Raw genomic sequence first — 14,718 nt, 5'->3', positions numbered from 1 at the left:
GAGTAGCGATGGGCTACGCCAAAGCGAGGCATCACTATTACTCCCTATACTCATAAGGCATACCGGATATGCAAGTTGGTTTGTTTGTAGTCAACGATATGAGTGATGGAGTCCAACATGTCGTGGCAAAGTGAATAAATTGTTGAGAGAGCATTAGATGTGACAATTTGTTCAACCAAGAGTGGCTTGAAGCCATTAGCAAAGCGTTGCTTACCTTTGGAGATTGAGTGTTAAGAAAAGCCAAAGCATGCTTAACCACTTTTTGTTTCTTTAGATCTTGGAATCGGCTTATTTTCACAAAATAGGGACAAGTTTATGTGTAAATAAGACGTTAAATAAGTTTGAAATAAGCATGAATTAAAATTCAATCTTATTTAAGTATCATGAATGGTTTTTCATTAAAATTCTTTCTATTGTAGAATCATGACTTCAACTATCGACAACAATCTAATATTCCAAGATCTTCCCGAGATGTTACCATTTAGCTTAAATTTGGTGAACTTCAAAGAATGGGAAGAAGAACTTCGTACGACACTCCGCAATTGCTACCTAGAGCATATCTTGGATACTCCCATCCCGAGTTTCTACTCAAAAGGGGTTAAGAGCGATGAAGCTCATGAGGAGTGGAGTTATGATTGCAAGAGAGTCTTGCGACTTATGGAAAACTCCATTCCGGAACATTGCAAAAAGAAATTCTCCAACTACCTTCCGGATGTACTCCTCAAGGCTCTAGAAGAGGAGGATCAAGTTACCGCAAGATGGGTATCTCAGCAAAGAGAGGTAAGAAGTATGGGCTTGAATAGTGTCATAAATGACACTCATTTGATGAGTATTTAGGTTTTTTTCTTTCTCTTTTCATAGATTTCATGCTCAATAAATGCCTAGTTTTTTTGCATTTGGTCTTGGTTTTACCTTTCCTCTCTTATTTTGTAGCTTTTGTGCATTTTGTTGGTTTTTCTACTCTTTTCTCCTTTATTTGCTCTATTTTCGTAGTTGTACGTTTTGTACGAGGTCCAGTCATGATATTGGTGATTTACTAAGGTGTAAGATGCCTTTGGAGCAAGATCATGGCAATTGGAAAGCTCAAGATGCAAGGAAATGGATTCTCCAAGTTCTAGCTCTTGCGCTCTCAAGCCGTGCTGTCATGAAGATGGGGTTTTGAACCCACTGTAAAGTGCTTTTTGGGACAGCCACTCTTAGTGCTCATCATAATCATATTGAGCGTTCATTTGAAGACCTTAGCGAATGCACAAAACCGCGAGAAGAGCTGAAGAAACCCAGAGAAGCGCGGACGCGCAAGGCACGCGGGAGCGCTCCTCTGGGGATTTTGTTTTGCGCCTCCTATTTATACCTTTTTGTAAACCAATTTTGGAAGAACTGAATTCACAATTTTTAGATCATAATATAAGCTTTGTTGAGAGCTTCACTCTCTAGTTTTAGAGTTAGTTTAAAAGTAGATTTCAGAGAGAGAAACTGAGGAATTTCAATAGTGATTGAGAGATTGAAGATTCAATGGTGACAATTGTGTTGAGATCTTTATCTACGAGCTTTTCTAAAATCTATCTCATTTATATCTTTGTTTAATACTCTGGTTTGTTTGGATTGATTTTGATGTTTGATGCTTGATTAGTGTAGTTGTTCTTCATAAATGTTGATTCTTGATTCCTTTAGTTGATTGTTGATAGATGATAATGTTAGAGTAGTTTTTTTTTTGGTATATAGAAAATTTTGTTACCAAAAGAGAATAGTTACAACTTGCAAAAGCTAAGTTATAACTAGCACCCAACACCACAAGACCTGAAAAAAAGGCCAAACACCCACCTAAAAACTAGTTCCAGTAACTTCTCTAGCCACCTTATAGGAAGGGTTCTTCTAGAGAAAGAAATAGGAACAGCCTGGATTCAAGCTTCCAACCACCTTCTAGGAAGGGTTCTAGAAGCCAAGACCAGACAAACAACAACAAAGTAGAGAAACAGGACAAAACCTCTAACCAGCATACAAAGAGCAAACAACTTGCAAAATACAGAAAAACACAACCTCCCCTAGACTCAGGTGCAGAAAACAATTGGACTAGAAAAAAGAGGCAGAACAGCAGAACAATTTATATACCAGAACAGCAAACCAGACTAAACCAAGACATCACAATAAAAGTAGTTTCCTATCAATATCATTGTATCTAATAGCTACTTTGTACACTATATCCCTAAACACCAACTCTATGGGCATACAGGTACCAGTGAACATTAAACTGTTCCTTTGAATCCAAATACTATGGATAGCTTTAGCAAAACACATCATGTAAACTTTACCTTTACTGCTAGATCTCCTAGAGTTTCTGAGAAGCCATTGTTGTTCAGCGTGAAGATCTTGAGCTGGTCTTTGAAACTTAAGTAAAGCAAGAATTTGCTCCCAAATATATTTGGAGTAAGGACAACGGAAGAACAAATGAGACACACACTCATTATTGGATTGACAAAAGAAACAGGTAGGGTCACAGTTGATGTTCCATTGCAGCAATCTATCTTTAGTGACCAACCTGTTCATCAAAGCTAGCCAAGTAATAAAAATGCTCTTAGGAAAAGAAAAGTTATTACAGATGATTCTTTTCCAGCTAACCTTAGCAGCATGAGGTCTGATATGAGCATATATTTTAATAATGCACACTTTACCAGCATGCATAACAGAAGACCAACCACCAATTCTATCAATGATATCCCTGCAACCTAATATTTTCTTCAAAACCCAAGTGCATTTGCTAGGAATAGGAGAAGACCACAAATCTTTGTTATGGAAATAGTAAGTATGCACCCATTTAATCCATAAATTATCTGATTTATGAGCTAAATCCCAAAGGATCTTGCAGGTAGCAGCCTTATTCCAGTTAATAAGAAGAATGATATTCCGGCCACCACATACTTTAGGAAGAGCCATTTGAGCCCAAGAGACAGGATCCTTCTTAGAAAAGGCACTTTTACCAGTCCAAAGAAACACCCTAAACCTTGATTTAACTTCTCTTAGGATCTTCTTTGGTAAAATAAATATCTGAGCCTAATAAGCCTGGATACCAAAGAGGACACTTTTAACAAGTTGAAGCCTGCCAGCATAGGACAATTGTCTAGCAGTCCAGCTATCAATTCTAGCAGTAACCCTCTCAATTAAGGGCCTACACTGAGCAATTGTCAGTTTCTTAGAAGATAAAGGAACACCAAGATACCTAAAAGGAAGATTACCTTTGCTCATGCCTAAAATAGTCTGCAGATTATCCTGCTCAATCTCAGTAACTCCATAAAAATAAACCTCACTTTTACTGAGGTTGGTAGAAAGACCAAAAGCAATGTGAAATTTCTAAAAAGCATCCAAGAGAAGTTTGACAGATATAGGATCAGCTCTAGCAAAAAGTAACAGATTATCTACAAACATCATATGAGTGATTCCTAATTTTTCACATCTAGGATGAAAGTTGAAATTAGGATCCTAAGTCATTTCAACCAAACACCTAGAGAGGTATTCCATACACAAAACCTTTTTGGGTAGGGATAGGTATACAAGGAAAACCATTCACCATAATAGAATAAGAGACAGAGGAGACACAAGCCATAATCCAATCAACCACCTTGTTAGGAAAACCAGTTTCTTCTAAGACAGTCTTCAAAAAGTTCTATTCTACTAAGTCATAGGCTTTCCTCAAATCAATTTTAAGCATGCATCTAGGAGTGATAAACTTATGAGAATACCCTTTAATGAGCTCAGTAGCAAGAAAGATGTTGTCCCCAATATGTTTTCCAGGAATAAAGCCAGCTTGAGCCTCACTAACAATAGAACCAACAACCTGAGCAATTCTGTTAGTGAGAACCTTAGAAATAAGTTTATAAACCATAGTACAACATGCAATTATTCTAAACTCCTTGACATAAGAAGGGTGCTGAACTTTAGGAACCAAAGTGACAGTAGTGCAGCTCCACTGCTTAGCAATAACACCAGAACTGAAAAACTAAGTAACAACAACATAAATGTCATCCTTAATGAGGTGCCAAGCTTTTTTAAAGAAGACAGCATTGATAACATCAATGTTAGGGGCCTTTTCATTACCAATACTAGCCAATGCAGAATCAATCTCAACATGAGTAAGCAGTAAGAATATCAATAGCATTACTATCTAATTGTTTCCCAGCTCTCATAGTATGAATATCAACAGCAAGGAGAAAAGTAACTCTAGTACCTAAAACAACTTTATAAAACCCCACAATTTCACTCTCAATCAAAGCAGGATCTTTCGCAAGAACATCTGAATCTGTAAAAATAGAATCAATCCTATTTCTACTTTGCCTTTGTTTCATACTAGCAAAGAAATATTAGGAGTTAGAATCACCCAGTTTAATCCAGTTAACCCTTGATTTCTGTTTATAAATGCTCTCCTGAATATGCATTCAATATCTAACCTGATCAATAGCATCAGATTCCTGAAGTTGTAAAGAAGGATTAGAGATATCCAGAGCAAGTTTCTCTTGAATTTGAACAAGAGCAGTGTTAGCATTATCCACCTTCTCAGCAATACTGGAAAAATTCCTGGTATTAAGGTTCTTAAGACACTGCTTGATAGTCTTAATATTTTGCCACACATCAGTCATAGAAAAAGAAGTAGTGACCTGCTTCCAATTAGCTTCAACTGTAGAGAAAAAATCTTTGTGATCAGCTAAGAAATTAAGAAATCTAAAAGGCCTACCTCTCCCTGGAGCATACTTACAGACTTCAACCAAAATAGGACTATGATCAGATAAAAGAGGAGGCAGATAAATAGCTTGAACACAGCCATTAGCTAAAATCCAAGCTTGATTCACCAAGCCCATATCAATTCTAGTAGCAGTTCTGTTTTCACAATGACTTTTATTAGACCAAGAAAAGAAGCAACCCTTACTCTTAATTTCACAAAGATTAAGAGACACAACAAACTCCTTGAAATGCTTAACCTCATAGTTAGTTATGGGGTTACCATTAATCCTATCACCATCATTAAGAACATAATTGAAATCACCAATGAGAAGCCAAGGAGCAGGACCAACACTAAGGTTACCAATATCATTCCAAAGAGAAACTCTATCATGAATAGAGTGTAAACCATACAAAAAGGAACATACAATATGATGTTGCAAATCCTTAGAACAGATATCAACATGGACAAATTGCTTATAAGAAGAAAGAATACTCAAAGTAACTTTATCTTGCAACTAACCAATCCAAATTCTACCCTTGTGAGAACTAGAGTAATTGCAATACCAGGACCAAGAAGGACCAAACTTCTTCTGTAACTTAACACTATTTCTCACTTTCACTTTTTTTTCAAGAATACCAATCACATTTACAGATTGTTCAAAAGGCAACTTCTTAATAGAAGTTACCTTATTAGGGTCATTAAGACCCCTAATGTTCCATGAAAGGATAATCATTCCCCTGGAGAGGGATTACAATCACCCTCACTAAGAATTGTTTCAGCAATTTCATGTTCCAAAAGAACAGAATAAGTGTTAGAACTACTAGGAATATGTAACTATCCATCAGCTAAATGGGGTCTAGATCTTTTACTCACCACTTTCCAATCAGCATCAGAATAGGCATGAAAAGATGTATGAGCAGGAGTAACAAGTGGCTGAGAGACAGGATCCTGCTGCTTAGCATTTTCCTGAACATAAATAGTTGTAGGAGCTAGGACAGAGGAGCTAGCAGCTGCAGCATGGACAGACTGCTTTTGAACCCAGACTTTCTTCTGTTTTAGTTGAGCTTTCTCATCTTGCTTTTCCTGAGGTTTAGGAGCAACCTTTGGCTTGGGAGCTTTACAATCATGCCCAACTTTTTCACATTTTTTGCAAAAAGGAGGAGACCATTCAAACTGCAATTTTAACTCCAAGATTTTCCCCATAGGGCTTTCAACAGTCACAGTGCTAGGGAGGGGCTTAGTAATATCAACTTCTATAAGCATTATGGCAAAAAAAAACCCTATGTGGTCTAGTTGTACACTTATCAGCATACAGAGGTACCCCAATTATGCTGCAAATTCAACTCAAAGTAGCTGAACCCCATCAGTTCAGAGGTAGGTTTGGCAATCTAACCCATATTGGGACTTTTCTAAGTATCTCAGCTTGAAAATTTAATTTATCACTCCATGGTCTAATTATAGCCGGCTTATTATTAAACATATGAGGACCTGAACTCAGAATAGCTTTCTAATCCTTACTTGAACACAAATTGATTATAATTAACCATCATCGTGCCAGAAAATTTCAGGTTTAGCAAAATTGCTCCAATTCTGAGCAATAAACCTATGAACAACAGCAATTGTGGGATAAAATCAAGCAACATAAAAGATACTCGCATTATACCATTTAGAATTACCTGCTTCAATCTCTGTTGCTTGAATTTGAGCTACAGGTTTGCCACTCTACAGGACAGGATCCACAAAGTTCAGGGCAGCACCTTTAGCAGTCAGTTTTCCTCGAAATAGATTCGACCATTGTAGGCGTCGTTCGAAGTGCGCCTACGTTAAAGCATGTTGTGAATATGCTTGGCACTCATATGAAGTGGGAATTGACATAATACAATTAGGGACAAATAAAGTAGGGAGCCGCCAACAAGTTTTTAAGGAACTTGTAAACCGTTCACGGATCATAAAAGGCAACCACGAATAAGGGACAGCGATAGGCAACAACGATTGACCTGTGAAGGTTACACCCCATTCATAATCCATGAGATTACTAACTCCATATGGTTCAGAACCACGAAAGGAGGATCGGGGATGATGGTACGAAGTGAGTCATATAGTCACATTCGCCCGTATTGGCCTCTACTCGATTCTTATAGTGAAAAGTGATTCCTGCGATCTCAAAGACATACAAACAAAATATTCAATTTGCTCCAAACTATTATTAAGATAAATTGGTTTAATATTAATGGAACACATAATTCTAAAATACTTGTGATTACTTTATTAAACAACAAGATTAAAAAGGAACCTAAACCGGTCGTCCAAATTATCTTATTAGGCGTGATTTTCAATTACATATTCCCTTTAAACATTCAATATGGTGATCAATAAATATAATAAAATAATAAACATTAATATTGGAAGCAATTCAACAATAATATCATTAGTCAAATCAAATAATAATAACAACCCTAATCATGATACTAGCAATAAGAATAAAAATAAGAGTAATTAAATTAACTAATTACTCACATTTCGCGCGTTCCTTTAAATTGCTACATCATGAATAAATTGTTAGTAACTTTAATAAAAATATAAATTAAATGAAAATTAAAATAAATAAATATTAGATTTGATTTGGTCCAAACCCTCAGTTAATTCTACCTTTTCACGCCTTGGTTTAAGTATAGAACTTTAGGTATTGTATGAGCTCCTTGGAGTGCTTAAAGGAAGGAATAGTGAAAGAATGAGGATGGCTAGTGTTTAAGCTAGAGCATAGAAGAGAGAAAAAACTAGAGAATTAATTGATGCCCCGTACATCAGAAATGAGGGGGTATTTATAGAAAAAATGTGCTGAAGGAACACACGGAACCCTAAAATGATAAAAACCCTAAAAAAGTATCCCGTGACACGGCAAAGTGTACCGTGACACGGGAAATCCCACCGTTAGACGGGAAAGATTCCCGTGACACGGTGCATATTTTGTGTGACGCGGGAAAACATCAGAAAACGCGTTAAGGGTTTACGCGGAAAGGACACGAAAATTCCCGTGTCACAGCAGGTTTCCCGTGTCACGGGAAATCCCACAGTCAGACGGGAAAGTTTCCCGTGACACGGTGGACAGTTGCCGTGAAGCGGGAATTTTCATTCCGCTTTTCCGTCTAAATTCATTTTTAACCCTAATTTCGTTCAGCATTTTAAGTGCCGATTGATAATTTCGGGTCATTTTCTGATATTATTATTATTTGGGCTAAAATAAATAAAATAAATAAAAAAGTTTGGGCCAAAATAAATAATAAAACAATAAAATAAAAAAAGGTTTGGGCTAAAATTAAATAATAAGTTTAGGCTGAAATTAAAACTATGCTTTTACCAAACATCAAGACTAATCCATGGACTATTCAAAAATACGAATTTAATTAAATACGATTTTTTAAGCACTCTCGGGGTTAAATACTGAACCCGACCAATAGTGGCGGTGAAAGGTTGTTCATCATCGGATTTGGTTTTGGGGAGACATTTTTAGGTGTCAACAGAAGCCCGCACTTTGACTGAGTTTGTAGAAACGTCAGTTTCGAAAACGATAGTCAAAGTAGTAGATAGGGACGGAGAATGATTTAAGACGTTTTGCGATCCTAAATCACTCTATATACGCCGATACCTGCAGAAAAATGTTAATTTCACGGATAAAAGAGTAAAGGGATAAAATGCTTATCTAACACCAGTTTATTGGTGGCAAATGAGCTTGGTAGCTTCCTATGCTTGAAGGAATCCACCGAATGACATTCTGTTGAAATACTTTCCATGCCTGAGGAAAGTCGACTTACGAATTTGGTAGCTTTCTAAGCCTGAAGAAACCTACCAGATGACACTTTCCATGCTTGAGGAAAGTCGACATATGATTTTGGTGTTTTTCTATGCTTGAAAAATCCACCGATAATGCTTTCCATGCTTGAGGAAAGCCGACAAAGGAATTTTGCGGTTTTCTATGCTTGAAGAAATCCACCGATAATACTTTCCATGCTTGAGGAAAGTCGACTTGGCGGTTTTCTATACTTAAAGAAAAATCCACCGATAACGCTTTCCATGCTTGAGGAAAGCCGACTTGGCGGTTTTCTATACTTGAAGGAAAATCCACCGATAACGCTTTCCATGCTTGAGGAAAGCCGACTTGGCGGTTTTCTATACTTGAAGAAAAATCCATTGATAACGCTTTCCATGCTTGAGGAAAGCCGACAACTACCGTAATCGCTGAAATTTGCAGGTGTATGATGGTTCGATTGTCCTCGAACATGGGCCGCAGATGATTCACACCTTCAAGTCAATTATTCGACCATATTAGGTGTTTAAAATATCGACAAAATTGACTTTGACGCTTCCTAGGGGCAAAATAGTAATTTTGGTACCCTCCAACCATCAGTTAGAATTTTCCGCGTAATTTTACTAAAAAATTAACTATCCAATTTGCGCGGAAAACCATGTAACTTTGGTCAAAATGCCAGGAATATTCGCTGCAGCTTCGAAAAGTGTGCAGGACAGAAGCCCGAACTTCGTGCCACTTGGACCAATCCCGCGACACGATGGTCATTTGCCGTCAGACGGGAGGAATTCCCGTGTCGCGGGATTCCTTTTGGCACAAAAATTCCACGCGCCTGAAAACCATTACTCAGTAACGGGAAAAGTGGAACGGTAACGGGGTCGTGTAACGGTCATTTTTTGGCTTTAAATATCAGACATTGCTCCCATTTTTGTTCACTCACCATTTCTCTTTCTTCTCCTGCTCTTATTTCTCATCTCCATTCATTACCTTAATTTGTTCAGATTACCGTGCCACGGCGATGACTCAACGGCGCACGGTTTGTTTCCCGTCAAACGGATTTCCGTCCCGTGTCACGGTGGTTCTGCGGGTTTTTTTTTCTTTCACCGAAATCTCGCTGCTGCTCGTTGCTGCGCTGCTTTCGCCATCACCTAAGGTGTCCAGAGCTCCGTCACGTCCCAGGCTCACCGTGACACGGGTTGCTGTTACAATGTCACGGTTGCTGCTGACCGTGTCACGGCAGTTGTGCTGCGGTCTGCACGGTTTTTCGAGCTTTTGGAGCTCAAATCTTCATCAATTCTGCTCTAATTTTTTGCTACTTTCCTCATTTTTGATTCTCCACAAGGATCCATGTAAGTTTCCTTTGATTTTTGTCTCGAATTTGCTTCAAACGAATAATTTCATGTAAAAACCCTTAAAAAACCAATTTGGGGATTTTTTTGATTTTAAGGTTTATGTTGAAATTATTGCCATGAATTTATTTGCATATGTGTGTATGTGTGTTTGTCAGCGATTTGAGACAAAAATTGCATGATTTGGTGAACAATTGAGCAAATCACCATTTTTGGTAGTACTTGTGGTAAATGGTGTTCCTTGTTGTTCATGTTGTTCTTTTGCACTTGAAATGATGATATATTGGTTGTAGATCTTTGTAAAATATGCCATGATGCGTTGATCTATTGTTTTTGTGCAATTTTGAGACATGTTTTGTGTTGTGTATGTACTACATTGTCATGGAGAACATAGTATCATGCAATTAGGAGAACATAGTATTAGTTCGTCATGGAGAAACTAAGTACTATAAATAATTCCATTATTTTGCCAATTTTTAGCCTTGAAGTAAAAATTTAGCGTATAATGCAATAAATAACTAAATAACTTAGGAAGTGATGCTAAGCATTTAGATTTTTTATTAAAGTGCAACTTGATATAAATAACTAAATGTCTTAGGAAATGATGCTAAGCATTTAGATTTTTATTTTTATAATAGCATGCCTAGACGACGGGATCGCAATCTTTCCACTCATGGCTGGCGTCAGGCTTTTCGGGAGGACACTACCACAATTCCCGAGGGTATGGATGACGACGTCTTAGAGTCTGAGCCTCGGGCCTCTACGAGTAGAGGTAGGTGGGTTCCACCCCCGTGGACCTCAGACTAGTTGGTTTTCTGTCGTGAGAACCACGTTTCTCATCACCCACTTGGAGCCAGAGTTTTGATTCCTCGACTTCATTGGATTATCACGAGGGATCCTGCTATGAACGCCTTATGGGAATTAGCTAGTTTAGTGGACTTTTATTCGACGATCGTAGGGTTTCGCAGCCCCCGGGGTTGTGGTGCGACAAACGTTCGCGCGTTGTTGGTTTATTTTCGGGATACTACCAACACATTTCACTTTTCTTGGGGGGAGATGACAATGACCCCTTTGGACTTTAGCATGATTAGCGGTCTACACTTCACTGACCGGCCGTAGCACAGATGTCTGATCTTTCTTGGGGAGCGGCTGAGGCAGCCGATTTATTAGGTCCGATCGTTCAGCATATCAGGACCCAGCTAGTGTCTCGAGGTGGTCCTAGGAGCGGGCAATCAAAGCTGGCTTCGGTTCTAGCCCGTGGTTTTGACATGGAGGAGACATCAGCTGAGCAGCGAGTGCGGATCTTCATTTTGATTCTCATTTCCATTACTCTTTGTCCTGATAGGAGTTCGCGTGCATATGCTTGGCACTCATAGGAAGTGCGCCTACATTAAGCATGTGATGAATATGCTTGGCACTCATAGGATGTGGGAATTGACATAATACGATTAGGGACAAGGAAAGTAGGGAGCCGCCAACAAGTTTTTAAGGAACTTGTAAACCGTTCACGGATCATAAAAGGCAACCTTGATAAAGGGACAACGATAGGCAACAACAATTGACCCGTGAAGGTTACACCCTATTCATAATCCATGAGATTACTAACTCCATATGGTTCGGAACAACGAAAGGAGGATCGGGGATGATTGTACGAAGTGAGTCATGGAGTCACATTCGCCCGTACTGGCCTCTACTCAATTCTTATAGTGAAAAGTGATTCATGCGATCTCAAAGGCATGCAAACAAAATATTCAATTTGCTCCAAATTGCTATTATGCTAAATTGGTTGAATATTAATGCACCACATAATTCTCAAATATCGTGATCACTTGATTAAATAACAAGATTAAAAAGGAACCTAAACCGGTTGTCCAAATTATCTTATTAGGCGTGATTTTCAATTACATATTCCCTTTAACATGCAATGTTGTGATCAATAATTAATATAATAAAATAAACATTAATATTGGAAGCAATTTAACAATGATAACGTTTGTCAAATCAAATATAAATAAACTTAATCATGATACTAGCAACAAGAACAAAAATAAGAGTAATTAAGTGAATAATTACTCACTTTCCACGTTTCCTTGAATTGCTACATCATGAATAAACCGTTAGTAACTTCAATAAAAAAAATATAAATCAAATGAAAATTAAATTAAATTAAATAAATGTAGAGTTTATTTGGTCCAAACCCTCAGTTAATTATAACTTTCACGCCTTGATTTAAGTATAGAACTTCGGGTATTGTATGGACTCCTTGGAGCTCTTAGGGTAAGTATTATGAGAGAATAGGGTGCCTAGTATTTAGGCTAAAGAGGGAGAAGAGAATAATTTTGTGATCAAGATTTTTTATCATTGAAAAAGGGGTGATATGACCTCTATTTATAGAGAAAAAAGAAGGCCGAAAAATCAAGAAAAAGATAAAAATTCGAATCGGATAAAACTCTTGCGATAGACAGCAGCTTTTGCGGTTTTTGTTTTTATCATATCTTTTGATCCAGAAATTGGAAAAAGATGAATAAGATATCATTGGAAATCTCTTGAAGTCTACTTTCTAACTAAATTAGATTAACATTAAAATATTTTGTAGAATAAAAGATATGGCCGAAATAGTGAGACAGTGTTAGTTTTGGATAGAGTTTGACATTTTATTCATATCTTTTCCGTTAATGCTCGTAATTGATATTATAATATATCATTGGACAAATAATTTCAAGGGCTATTCAACCATATAAAATTTGGATAAAAACTATGAGGAACAATAATATCTGTCTATATTTGAATGTCTTTCAATTCGGATAAAATTAGGACTTTAAAAAAAAGGAGTTTTATTCAATTTCAAACTCTTAAATCTTATCCTTTCAAAACGGATAATTAGGTTCTTTTAGAAATTTATAGAAGCTTCCAATTAATCCTAATTTGTTTAGGAATTGGATTAAATCATTTGGACCCTCTACATGATCATTGGGTCGTAGGTAAGGTGGGCTTAGGTTCAGTTTGGGTTCAGTTTAATATTTTGGTAATTACTTATTCTTTATAACTCGAATTTGGGCTTATTATACATCGTTGGAAAGATCTATTAAATCCCCATTCAATTATTTAATCATTGAACCCAGATTATGGACCAAAATAAACTAAAATAAACGTTTTTATAAAAAGGACACGAAATGAATGATTTTAAAGGACACGAAATGAATTATTTTGGGTTTAAAGGCACGAAAAGAAGAAAATAAGTTATGGTTTGGGGAAATGGGCTAGAAGTTGGGTTGGTTTATGAAATGGAAATATGGATTTAAGCACTCAGATTAAATACTTAACCTGACCAATAATGGCGGTGAATGGTTCTTCATCATCGGGTTTGTATTTGGGGAGACATTTTTAGGTGTCTACAGAAGCCCCCACTTTGACTGAGTTTGTAAAAACGTCAGTTTCGACAACGATAGTCAAATTAGTTGATAGGGACGGAGAATAATTTAAGACGTTCTACGATCCTAAATCACTCTGTATACGCCGATACTTGCAAAAAATGTTAATTCCACAGATAAAAGAGTAAAACGATAGAACGCTTATCTGACATCAGTGTATCGGTGACAAATGAGATTGGTATTTTGCTATGCTTGAAGGAACCCACCGGATGACGTTTGTTGAAATGCTTTCCATGCTTGAGGAAAGCCTACAGATGAGTTTGGTAGCTTTCTAAGCCTGAAGAAACCTATCGGATGACACTTTCCATGCTTGAGGAAAGTCGACTTATGATTTTGGCGTTTTTCTATGCTTGAAGAAATCCACCGATAATGTTTTCCATGCTTGAGGAAAGACTTCTCTTATGATGAGATTGCACGTCTTTGTGTATCTAGAACCTTGCGTCATGAAATGATGGTGGTTCGATTATCCCGAACGTGGGCTGTAGATGGTCCGCTTGTCCCCGGACATGGGGTGTAGTTGGTTCGCTTGTCCCCAAATATGGGCTGTAAATGGTTCGCTTGTCCCCAAAAATGGGTTGTAGATGGTCCGCTTGTCCCCGGTCGTGGGCTGTAGATGGTCCGCTTGTCCCCGGACGTGGGCTGTAGATGGTCCTCTTGTCCCCGGACGTGGGTTGTAGTTGGTTCGCTTGTCCCTGAACGTGGGTTGTAGATGAGACATGCAAAAATAAATTTGCTAATGGACTCGTATATATTGTGATTGACTTGACCACTTACTTGACCAAGTTTGACTTGATGCGACATTACATATGTATGACTTGTGAGTGTGTGTGTGTGTTTATGTGTGTGTGCAGACACAAGCAAACGAAGATGCAAAAGCGAAAATTTTCCGTCAATTTTTGTCATGAGTGGAGGGTACCGACTTTCTCCCGAAAAAGAAAGACGTCAAAAATGATGTTTTGTTTTCGAACTTCCCTCGATAAAAATTTTGAAAAAGTTTTTGAACTTCCCAAAAAGAAAATAATGAGAAAGGGAAGAAGTTTTGAACTTCCTCCTTAAGCAAGACGAAATGAATCGTATGGATTGAATTGCTTGTCTTGAAAATAATGTATGCATGATGAATGTTCTTAGGCCAGGAGGCTAAGGACAATTACACCATGTGACACGATAGATGAATGAACTTAGGTCATGAAGCTAAGCATCATATATGGTGTAAAGAAGCGATCTTGAATGTCACTTAGGTCTGGAAGATAAGCACGTATATAGATGAAATGATTGATGAGTATTGCATAATGAATGTTTCTTAGGTCAAGGAGCTAAACATAATATGCGTTGTATTAAAAATATATATATAAATGTTGCTCACCTCATTATGCGATGCGTGAAACAATGTACATTGCTCAGTTCAGGAAGCTAAGCAAGTAT

At 37.5% G+C, this 14,718-nt stretch overlaps 3 protein-coding genes across 3 annotated transcripts in view; 1 reads left to right on the top strand and 2 right to left on the bottom strand.

Annotated features, from left to right (window-relative positions):
* Positions 1-2,139: 2,139 nt before the first annotated feature.
* Positions 2,140-2,931, bottom strand: LOC145632146 (uncharacterized). The gene has a single exon (XM_081684446.1). It carries the CDS (start codon positions 2,929-2,931, stop codon positions 2,140-2,142), a length of 792 nt encoding a protein of 263 aa, XP_081540572.1.
* A 117-nt stretch (positions 2,932-3,048) lies between these two features.
* LOC145632137 (uncharacterized) lies at positions 3,049-5,974 on the bottom strand. Its single transcript, XM_081684435.1, has 5 exons — positions 5,585-5,974; positions 4,440-5,225; positions 4,052-4,156; positions 3,668-3,961; positions 3,049-3,345 (listed from the first exon to the last, which is right to left on the bottom strand). Exons 1-5 carry the CDS (start codon positions 5,972-5,974, stop codon positions 3,049-3,051), a joined length of 1,872 nt encoding a protein of 623 aa, XP_081540561.1.
* A 65-nt stretch (positions 5,975-6,039) lies between these two features.
* Positions 6,040-14,718, top strand: part of LOC145632131 (uncharacterized) — a 28,085-nt gene continuing 19,406 nt past the window's right edge. The window contains exons 1-2 of the mRNA XM_081684424.1: positions 6,040-6,085; positions 6,424-6,476. Coding sequence (XP_081540550.1) covers positions 6,040-6,085; positions 6,424-6,476 — 99 coding nt within the window. The remainder of the gene's footprint in view (positions 6,086-6,423; positions 6,477-14,718) is intronic.

The sequence above is a fragment of the Chenopodium album genome, chromosome 1 (assembly GCF_948465745.1).
Source record: "Chenopodium album chromosome 1, dcCheAlbu1.1, whole genome shotgun sequence".
NCBI lineage: Eukaryota > Viridiplantae > Streptophyta > Magnoliopsida > Caryophyllales > Amaranthaceae > Chenopodium > Chenopodium album.
Note: the sequence above shows the minus strand (reverse complement) of the source record. Positions and strands in the feature narration are given on the sequence as shown.

Bases quoted from the DNA above. Each gene is read 5' to 3' on its own strand.
- LOC145632146 (XM_081684446.1), bottom strand. From the start codon at position 2,931: ATGGCTCTTCCTAAAGTATGTGGTGGCCGGAATATCATTCTTCTTATT.
- LOC145632137 (XM_081684435.1), bottom strand. From the start codon at position 5,974: ATGCTTATAGAAGTTGATATTACTAAGCCCCTCCCTAGCACTGTGACT. The intron at 4,157-4,439 runs GTTAGATATTGA...GGAAACAATTAG, and splicing joins AATCTGATGCTATTGATCAG to ATAGTAATGCTATTGATATT. The intron at 3,346-3,667 runs GTAGAATAGAAC...GATGCTTTTTAG, and splicing joins TGAGGAAAGCCTATGACTTA to AAATTTCACATTGCTTTTGG.